The sequence below is a fragment of the Hemiscyllium ocellatum genome, chromosome 48 (genome assembly GCF_020745735.1).
Source record: "Hemiscyllium ocellatum isolate sHemOce1 chromosome 48, sHemOce1.pat.X.cur, whole genome shotgun sequence".
Lineage (NCBI taxonomy): Eukaryota > Metazoa > Chordata > Chondrichthyes > Orectolobiformes > Hemiscylliidae > Hemiscyllium > Hemiscyllium ocellatum.
The window spans coordinates 7428099-7438910 of NC_083448.1; the positions used below are offsets into that span (position 1 = coordinate 7428099).

General features: G+C 58.0%; 1 protein-coding gene across 5 annotated transcripts in view; it reads right to left on the minus strand.

The window, feature by feature from the left end:
• Positions 1 to 1572: 1572 nt before the first annotated feature.
• LOC132837026 (ankyrin-1-like) overlaps positions 1573 to 10812 on the minus strand; it is a 262828-nt gene continuing 253588 nt past the window's right edge. For 4 of the 5 annotated variants that reach the window (XM_060856676.1, XM_060856674.1, XM_060856673.1 and 1 more), the window contains 4 exons: positions 9810 to 9893; positions 6770 to 6919; positions 5523 to 5647; positions 1573 to 2242 (listed from right to left, as the gene is read on the minus strand). In XM_060856676.1, coding sequence (XP_060712659.1) covers positions 5543 to 5647; positions 6770 to 6919; positions 9810 to 9893 — 339 coding nt within the window. In that variant the 3' untranslated portion in view covers positions 1573 to 2242; positions 5523 to 5542. The remainder of the gene's footprint in view (positions 2243 to 5522; positions 5648 to 6769; positions 6920 to 9809; positions 9894 to 10812) is intronic. The other variant, XM_060856675.1, reaches the window with a different exon arrangement.

A 10812-nucleotide genomic window follows, 5' to 3' on the forward strand; every position in this document is an offset into this window, starting at 1 on the left:
GGACTCGATAGGCCGAAAGGCCTGTTCCCATGCTGTAGGGAGGTGAGCAAACCTCTAGGCATGACAAGCGGTGGTGGGATGGAGGGAGGGAGGGGACAGTGAGGTGAGTGAACCACGAAAGTAGGGGTTGCTAACCAGAGACGTTGGCCAGGGAACACGAGCGTGTGTCCGGGAGGGCAGTGGCTGGAATCTCTCTCAATCCCAACCCCACCACCGTGCCACAGCAGAGGCTGGCCCCGGGGAGAACGGCCTGGTCATCAGGATCAGGGAGTTTGGAAGTGCCAGTCCAGAAGCTGGGGGAAGAAGGGGGGATGCATCCTTGGCGGGAGAGGGGTGGGGGGGGGGGCGGTCATAATCTTCACCACCCGGGGCTTCCCAGGAGGGCTGCAGCTGCTGGAGAGTTGGAGTCAGGCAAGGGGTGGGTGCCGGAAAATCCCGGCAGCGTCTGAGGAGCTGGGGACGTTCCCGACGGAGAGCCAGTGCCCGAAAAGGCAACCTCTCAACCTCAGAGCGGGGCCCCACTCCAGAGAGGCCCGGCCTTTCTGTCTGAAGTCTGAGAGAGGTCACCTCAGAACCTGGGGAGAGTCACAACAGGTGAGCTGGGGGTGGGGAGGGGGGGTGACTGACTGTGGGGGTAACGGTGGGGGGGCGAGGTGGAGACCAATGGGGTGGAGGGGTGAGGGGAGAGAGTGAGTGGGGGTGCACAGCATGGTGGGCAGGAGGAGTGATGGGGTGGGGGGGAGGGGAAAATAGGTGATGGGGGAGAGAGAGTGGGGTGACTGAGGGGAAGGCGGGGGAGGGAGTTGATGGTAGGGAGGGGGTGATGGGGGGGGAGGGAGAGAAGTTTGACACCCCACTCCTTATTTCATTTCCACAGTCCCCCTCCAGTCCAGTTCAGGGTGCTGGTGGGTGTTTGGGGGTGGTGGGGAATGCTGATTGTCAGCTCCCACCCAGACTGGGGGAGGGGGGGGGTGGAAATGGTGTGAGGTGCTGCCCTTGGTTAGACTACCTCCCCCTCCTCCTTTCTCTGCAGACAGGCGGACTGAGGGGGACGAACCCACAGCAGGGACCCTGGGGTGGGGGGAGAGAGAGAGACAAGACTGTAATCTCAGTGACAGGGACCAGCCAGTTCCAGGGAGGGGGGAACTGGCTGCAGGGGCTGGCTGTGGGTGTGTGTCTGGGGATGGGGGGGGAGGGGGGGGTGGTGGGAGAGGGTGCCCTCACTCAGGGAGACCCTCCAGGCTGAAGTCCAACCCACATCAACACGAAAAGGGGACTTTCCCTCAGATCACACAGGGATTCGCCCCCTCCCCAATCACAGAATTGGCGACGCAGAACATGTCAGAAACATCAGAGTTGGAGATTTGAAGAAGCCAGAGAAACTCAACAGCTCGGTCAGCGCCTGCAGAGAGAGGGAGAGAGAGGGTCAACGTTTCGGGGCTGTGCTCCATAGCTTGAAGGTGACTCCTCACTCACTCGAGGGTTATGAGAAGGAATATTCCCTGTTAGAGGGTGTGTGTCTGTGTGTGTGTGTGCGCGGAGGGTGAAGGAGACTGCAACCAAACAGAAATCTCACTGCAAAAAAAAAAACCAAAACCCTTTACAGAAACAAAAAAACACAGAAACAGAGTACTCAGAAGCGTCAAAACCTCAGTGAAAGGGTCAGTGCTGAACCAGTCTCAATGCTGACAAACAATAAAGCCATCGTTGCAGAACAGAACAGGGTATCTGTCTATCAGCTGCTTGTGGAACTGTCCTGAAAGGCGCTGGGATGGATATATTGCTGTGCACCGCTGTTTTTTTTTTGCATAGTATTCAAAATGAACCACAGGCAGCGAAAGAAAAAGCAACTGAATGGAAGACCACTCCAAGATGTCAGCTCCAACCCATCTCAGAGGAGAGAGAGAGAGAGGTGAGCGTTCGGGGTGGGACTGGTTGGAGAGGGGGAAGTCTAGTCGAGGGATGGGGTGGGTGGGTGGGTGAAGATGCTCCATCTGCATCTGATAATTGGAAGTCCGTCTTCCCAGCTGCCGGGTCAGCGGTGCCCACTTCACGTCCCCTTGGCTGGTCCGACAGACACATGCTGTTAGCAGGTCGAGCATGCGAATTGAGGTGAGTAACTCTCAGGTGGAGCTCATGCGTGTAGCCTAAGGTCAAGTCCGTTTTTGTCTTCCCCTTGCAAACCCAACGCCGCCAGTTCGTCTGCTCGCTGCTGTCAGGGCTGGGCGTTGTGTACAGAACCCTGGAGAGAGACAGAGAGAGAGGAGGTGAGGAGAGTTCAGCAGCGAGGACGGTACTCTCAACAGCACAGCCAGAAGATCAGAACCAACCCACATCAACAGGCCACTCACACACAACGTCTCAGCCAGTGTCTCTGCTTCTGCAAGGACTCTCCGTGGGACGGCTCCTTCCACCCTGGGGGATTTCCTGCAGTTCACCAGCTCGGACGAACTCGGCGAATCCAGCAGGTGGGGCGTTGGGAGGATATAGGGGTCGGAATCTCACCCGCTGACTCCCAGACAGTGTCGTGGGACCAGAGACTCGCTCAACACCGGGGACCAGAGACTCCCTCAACACCGGGGACAACAGACTCCCTCAACACCGGGGACAACAGACTCCCTCAACACCAGGGACCCAGAGACTCCCTCAACACCGGGGACAACAGACTCCCTCAACACCGGGGACAACAGACTCCCTCAACACCGGGGACCCAGAGACTCCCTCAACACCGGGGACCAGAGACTCCCTCAACACCAGGGACAACAGACTCCCTCAACACCAGGGGCCCAGAGACTCGCTCAACACCGGGGACCAGAGACTCCCTCAACACCGGGGACAACAGACTCCCTCAACACCAGGGGCCCAGAGACTCCCTCAACACCGGGACCCAGAGACTCCCTCAACACTGGGACCCAGAGACTCCCTCAACACCGGGACCCAGAGACTCCCTCAACACCGGGGACAACAGACTCCCTCAACACCGGGGACAACAGACTCCCTCAACACCGGGGCCCAGAGACTCCCTCAACACCGGGGACAACAGACTCCCTCAACACCGGGGCCCAGAGACTCCCTCAACAATAGGGACCCAGAGACGCGCTCAACACCGGGGCCCAGAGACTCCCTCAACACCAGGGACCAGAGACACTCTCAACACCAGGGCCCAGAGACTCCCTCAACACCGGGGCCCAGAGACTCCCTCAACACCGGGGCCCAGAGACTCCCTCAACACCGGGGCCCAGAGACTCCCTCAACACCGGGGACAACAGACTCCCTCAACACCGGGGACAACAGACTCCCTCAACACCGGGGACAAGAGACTCCCTCAACACCGGGGACAAGAGACTCCCTCAACACCGGGGACCAGAGACTCCCTCAACACCGGGGACCAGAGACTCCCTCAACACCGGGACCCAGAGACTCCCTCAACACCGGGACCCAGTGACTCCCGCAACACCGGGACCCAGAGACTCCCTCAACACCGGGACCCAGTGACTCCCGCAACACCGGGACCCAGAGACTCCCTCCGCACTGGGGATCCGGTGACTCCCTCCGCACTGGGGATCCGGTGACTCCCTGCGCTCTGGGGACCCAGTGACTCCCTGCGCAGTGGGGACCCAGTGACTCCCTGCGCAGTGGGGACCCGGTGACACTGGCTACACTGTGCAGTGGGGACCCAGTGACACTGGCTACGCTGTGCAGTGGGGACCCAGTGACACTGGCTACGCTGTGCAGTGGGGACCCAGTGACACTGGCTACGCTGTGCAGTGGGGACCCAGTGACACTGGCTACGCTGTGCAGTGGGGACCCAGTGACACTGGCTACGCTGTGCAGTGGGGACCCAGTGACACTGGCTACGCTGTGCAGTGGGGACCCAGTGACACTGGCTACGCTGTGCAGTGGGGACCCAGTGACACTGGCTACGCTGTGCAGTGGGGACCCAGTGACACTGGCTACGCTGTGCAGTGGGGACCCAGTGACACTGGCTACGCTGTGCACTGGGGACCCAGTGACACTGGCTACGCTGTGCAGTGGGGACCCAGTGACACTGGCTACGCTGTGCAGTGGGGACCCAGTGACACTGGCTACGCTGTGCAGTGGGGACCCAGTGACACTGAGCTGAACACCTTGACGATTCAGTTGAAGGTGGGGGGCGTTGCGGTGGGAGCGGGGTAAAGGTGGGGAGTCCCTGTCAGACAGGCAGACAATGCTGGAGAAACTCAGGTGGTGTGGCAGTGCCGGGTCGGGTGAGGGACAGAGGGATCATTTGTGTGGGGGTAAACACCTCGACAGTTCATTTTGATTTCAGCCAGATCTCAGTGCTGGGGGAGGGGGAGTGGGGCGAGCAAGCTGACTTTCGGGATGGAGACGGTTGTCCGTGTGAAGCGTGGAGTCTTGGAATCACTGAGGAACCTCAGCCCAACCACAAGGAGAGACCATTACAGTCAGCCTCTCAGAGCCCAGAGCGAGGTAGCTCCCCAGCAGTTAGCACTGAACCTTGCTGGAACCACAACTGCAGGGGCGGGGGGGGGGAACTCAAGCCTTGCTCAGACTCCCTCTCCCTCCCTCCCTGTCTCTCTCCCGTCCAACAGTCAGTTTTTCACTGCAACGCGGATCTGAAAGGATGTTTAAAGGGGGAGATGTTATCTGATTGTGATGCTCGGGGGAAACACAGTGTCCTCTCCTTTAGCCAGACTTGACTGTTCAGTCCCTATCAAAACAGGATGCTGCTCTCTGTCCCCCAGCACAGCCCTGACTCCACACACACACACACACACACACACACACACACATGGAGGGAGATCAGTATCCTGCTGGGTACAACACCCTGTGAAGCTTTCCCTGAGGTGGAGTTGGTTGGGTGACTGTGGGACAGTGACAGGAGACCTCAGTGCATGATCCCGAGAGGATAAACATTAAAAAAAACCCTGTGAGAGTTGGCAATCAGAGGGTATCTCCTGTGAGTCGGGAGTGGGACAGTTCACAGAGAGACAGACGAGGGCAAATCCCTTCTCTCTGAGGCCAGCGAATCACTGAATTCTTCACACGTTCCGGATGAAGGGCTTTTGCCCGAAACGTCGGTTCTCCTGCTCTGTGGACGCGACCTGACCTGCTGTGCTTTTCCAGCACCACATCTCATCTGGACTCATCACGGGCGTTCCCCAGTCAGGCGGAGAGATTTTCGACTCAGCGGGGAAAGTGGAGGGTGACAGACCTCGGTGAATGGAGGAACAGAGCTGATGGGCAGATTGGCCACGGTGTGGGGCGAGGGGGCACGGTGTGGGGCGAGGGGGCACGGTGTACCTGTTCGGGTGTGGAAGGAGGGTCAGGTCCACAGCACACAGACAGGGCAACTCCAGCCCTGCCAGCTGCAGAGACACAACTCCACAGAGTGAGCCCTGGAGGGCCGCAGTGTCGGTCCCTACCACGTGGAAACCCCCTCCCCACTTCCCAACGGCACTCCCAACATCAGCAAGGGGGGGGACAAGAATCCGTCGGTCAGTCAGTCACACTGCCGTTACCTTGTGGCACCGTCCCTAATTCACGGCAGTGACGGAGCGCCTCGGGAGCTGATTCTCTTCACAATCTGGGCACCCATTCGGCCATGAATCCACTCAGAGTACAAGGCACTGTCACTCTCTGTCAGCTGAGCATGAGACATTGGAGACAACAGATTCCCGACAGCACAGACAGACGGTCACAGAGAATGAATGGGAAAAGAGAGTCAATCACAATGGAGAAGACACACAGCATGGAGGACAGAGAAAAAAGTGATTCCAAACACACCCACGCACACACACACACACACACACACACAGAGCAAGGTTCAGGTACACACACACACACACACACACAGAGCAAGGTTCAGGTACACAAACACACACACACACACAGCAAGGTTCAGGTACACACACACACACAAACACGCAGAGAAAGGTTCAGGTATACACACACACACACACACAGAGCAAGGTTCAAGTACATACACACACAGAGCAAGGTTCAGGTACACACACACACACAGAGCAAGGGTCAGGTACATACACACACACACACACAGAGCAAGGTTCAGGTACACACACACACACACACAGAGCAAGGTTCAGGTACACACACACACACAGACACAGAGCAAGGTTCAGGTACACACACACACACAGAGCAAGGTTCAGGTACACACACACACACAGAGCAAGGGTCAGGTACATACACACACACACACACAGAGCAAGGTTCAGGTACACACACACACACACACAGAGCAAGGTTCAGGTACACACACACACACAGACACAGAGCAAGGTTCAGGTACACACACACACACAGAGCAAGGTTCAGGTACACACACACACACACAGAGCAAGGTTCAGGTACATACACACACAGCAAGGTTCAGGTACACGCACACACACACAGCAAGGTTCAGGTACACACACACACAGCAAGGTTCAGGTACACACACACACAGCAAGGTTCAGGTACACAGACAGACAGAAACACCTGGAGTAACACACACAGACACTAACTCAGAGATGAATGCACACATCGTCACACACCCACAGACAGACTGTTTCACACAGAGACATGCACCCACAGACTGATGCACTTACAGACATGCACACAGTCTCACAGACAGACTGTCACAGGCACCCAGAGTGATTTCTGCACACACACATGCAGACACACAATGAGACCCGCCCGCACAGCCAGCAGTGTGTATCAGGTGTGTGCCCGTTCCCCATGCCCGGCCTATGGAGGACAGCGTTACCTTACTGCTGGTGGAGTCCCGCACAAACACTCCGTACTTTGCCAAGTTGTCCAGCTGGTTTTCCGGGGTGGCTGGTTCCTGGTGCAGGATCTCCACCGTCTCCTCCTTCCCTTCGGCTGGAGTTACCCTCCGCACCACCTTCCGAACAATCTGCAGGGGAAGAGAGAGATGGGGTCCATCCCCTGGTGTGAGCACACTGTCATCATCACCGTGGCTACACTTCCCAAACATCCCGCACTGCTAACCCACTGGCCGGGAGATGGGAAGAACGATCTTCCCAAGCTGGGAGATGCTCCCACTCGGGACAGGGGGCACGATCCTGAAACTAGTCTGGGGGGGAAGCTCTCACCCTGGTGTTGTGACCCTCCATGCCAAAGTCAGTATGTGGCAATGTTCATTGAGGAGGCTGGATTATTCCCAGTAACCAGCACGGAATCATCAGGAGTAGGACAGGGACACCAGCTCATTATCACAGTGTGTGTGTGTATGTCTGTGTGTGGCCACATGTGTGTGTGTCTGCATGTTTGTGTGAGTGTGTCTGCGTGTCCATGTATGTGTGTCTGCATGTGTCGGTGTATGTCTGTGTGTGTGTGTGTCTGCATGTGTGTGTGTGCATGAGAGACTGTGTGTGTGTGTGCGCGCGCGCGCGTGAGAGACTGGATGTGAGAGACTGTGTGTGCGTGTCTGTGTGTGTGTGTGTGTGAGACTGTGTGAGCGTGTCTGTGAGAGGCTGTGTGTGAGAAACTGTGTGAGAGACAGACTGTGTGTGCGCGCGCCAGTGTGTGTGTGAGAGAGACTGTGTGTGTGAGACTGTGTGTGTTTGTGAGAGAGACTGTGTGTGTGAGAGAGACTGTGTGTGCGCGCGTGTGTGTGTGTGAGAGAGACTGTGTGTGTGAGACTGTGTGCGTGTGTGTTTGTGAGAGAGACTGTGTGTGTGTGTGAGAGACTGTGTCTGTGTGTGAGAGACTGTGTCTGTGTGTGAGAGAGACTGTGTGTGCGTGTGAGAGAGAGACTGTGTGTGTGTGTGTGTGTGTGTGTGTGTGTGAGAGAGAGAGACTATGTGGGTGTGTGTGTGTGAGAGAGAGACTGTGTGTGTTTGTGTGCGTTTGGACAGACTATTGGAGCTTCCTTATAACTTAAGAGTGCGGGAGCTGTTTCAGGTTTGTTACAAAACTTGGTTTTCAGAGAATCATCCGGGACACAGCAGGTCCTTCAGCCCAATGAACATGGACTGCTCGAGGTGCACAACTGATCCCACTTTCCTGTGTGATGTCTGGGCTGTTGAAAGGGTGTGAGCTTCCCCGGCTCCCCCTCCCCTCCCAGGAAGGACGTTCCAGTTCCCACCCTGCTCTGGGTGAGAAAGCCTTTCCCTCATATCCCCTCGCAACCTTTCACCTGAAAACCATGTCCCCTTGTGAGTGACCCTGGGACAAGTGGGTCACATCTCCTCTCTCTCCCTGACCTTGGTGGTCCCAGCTCCCTCAAACAGCAGACAGTGAGTCAGCCCATTGGAGGGAACCCTCCCAGGGCCACGTACTGCCAGAAAACTCCCTGGGGCTTCAGCAACACATTCCCTCACGCTAATCTGTCCGGGAAAGGTCCAGGCTCCTGGAAGGTGTTGCTCCCTCTCAGAGCCTCCTCCCAAAACACCGGCTCCCATTCCCACTCTCCCACAGTCCTTCAGCAGAGCTGGGGACTGGGACACAGACAGATACGGACACACAGAGACAGGCAGACACACACACAGATACATACAGACACACACACAAGTACTCGAGACAGTCTGATTCTCAGTCTGACTGTAGTTCACAGAACAAGGGAAGGGTGCGCTCTGGACAGTCTGATTCTCAGTCCGCCTGTAGTTCACAGAACATGGGAAGGGTGTGCTCTGGACAGTCTGATTCTCAGTCTGACTGTAGTCCAGAGAACATGGGAAGGGTGCGCTCTGGACAGCCTGATTCTCAGTCCGACTGTAGTTCACAGAACATGGGAAGGGTGCGCTCTGGACAGTCTGATTCTCAGTCCGGCTAGTTAACAGAACATGGGAAGGGTGCGCTCTGGACAGTCTGATTCTCAGTCTGACTGTAGTCCAGAGAACATGGGAAGGGTGCGCTCTGGACAGCCTGATTCTCAGTCCGACTGTAGTTCACAGAACATGGGAAGGGTGCGCTCTGGACAGTCTGATTCTCAGTCCGACTGTAGTTCACAGAACATGGGAAGGGTGTGCTCTGGACAGTCTGATTCTCAGTCTGACTGTAGTCCAGAGAACATGGGAAGGGTGCGCTCTGGACAGCCTGATTCTCAGTCCGACTGTAGTTCACAGAACATGGGAAGGGTGCGCTCTGGACAGTCTGATTCTCAGTCCGACTAGTTAACAGAACATGGGAAGGGTGCGCTCTGGACAGTCTGATTCTCAGTCCGACTGTAGTTAACAGAACATGGGAAGGGTGCGCTCTGGACAGTCTGATTCTCAGTCCGACTGTAGTTCACAGAACATGGGAAGGGTGCGCTCTGGACAGTCTGATTCTCAGTCGGACTGAACAAGGGACATCGGGCCATTTTGCCTTCCATCCCTCAAGGGGAAGCAGCCATCTGGGAAGGGCAGACCAAGCCGGGGAATTCCACAGGGACAGACACCTCCCGGTCCGGACTGGCCCTCACCCTCGGCATTGCCTCCCCACACTACCCCCCCCCCCCCCCACCTCACCTGCCCACAATGCACAGGGGCAGACACTGAAACAGACGGTCACTGGAACACCTCACGCTGGCTCTGGGTGCATGATGAAGAGTGGCCCCTGTTAAACCCGCCCCGATGTCAGACTGGGGGGGGTCAAAACCAGGGAACGGGCGCTGCGTGTAACCACGGGAGCCACACGGGGAGACGGCGTGGCTTCATCGCCGCGGGGCTGCGGTCCCTGGCCCCTTCACGCGACCTGACGGTTTCCCCGAGCCAACGGTGAGCTTGGTTTATAATTCCCCGCTTCCCCCCCCCCCCCCCCCCCCCCCCGCCTCTGTACGCAAGGGGTCCCCGTCTCATTACTTTCTTCGTCACCAGGTTGCCATCTTCGTCGGTGAACTGCTCCTCCCTCACCGATTCTCCCGGAATGTTCTTGGCTTCTTCCCCCTGCGGGTGCCGAGACGGAAGAGACGTCAGCGCCGGGTGTTGCCCTCCCCACCCCCACCCCCACCTATCCCCAAAGACCCCTCGGGGGTGGTGGGAAGGGCAGACGAATGCCACCCTCCCCCGCTGCAGACTGCCTGTGGGCGCCAACCCCAGCCCCGTGGCGCATGCTCCCAACCGCTGCCGGCGTTTTCCCTCCTCGCCCTCCCCTCCCCTCCTCCCCCTCACCACCCCAAACCCTTCAAACCTTTCCCACTCCACCCTGCACCTTCGCCCCACTCTGTGCCTCTGGCCTTTGCCCCCACCACCCCAGACAGAACAACAGGTAGGGTGGGGGGGGAGGGGAACCTGGAAAAGGGTGAGGGGGTGCACGCCCACCTCTAACCGCAGGGCAAAGCGATGCCCCGTACCCTCCCCGCCTTCCCACTTCCCTCCTTGACGTCACCCAAGCCTCAGTTGGGTGCACCTGACGTCAAGTGGATTTTCAGGCCTTCGGTGTAGGCCGGAGAGTGGGGGGGGTGACCGAACTCTCGCAGCGATCCCGGTGAGCGGGGCTGGGGTACACGCCGGGGATTGACCGCCGGGGACAAGTGGCGGCCGGCCTTCGCCTCCTCCAGTCAGGCCCCAACGATCGCCCTCCGTCTCCCTGGTAACCGAACGCTCGCTTCCTTCACGACGGGCCCCACCCGCCCATGTGCCTCGTCCCATGTGATCGAGCCTCCATTTTGCGCCCCACCCCATCCATCTCGCCTCAGTGTCGGCACCGCCGGCCAGCGCAGGCTCAGAGACCAGGACTAGGCCCAACTCCATGTGGGAAGCCACTCGGCGAACAGGACGGCCTGCTCGCTTCCAGCCCTCCGCTGGGGAGGAACCCGAGGCCGATGGGCACCAGTGGAGTGCTCCTGCTCGTCTACCTCTCGGG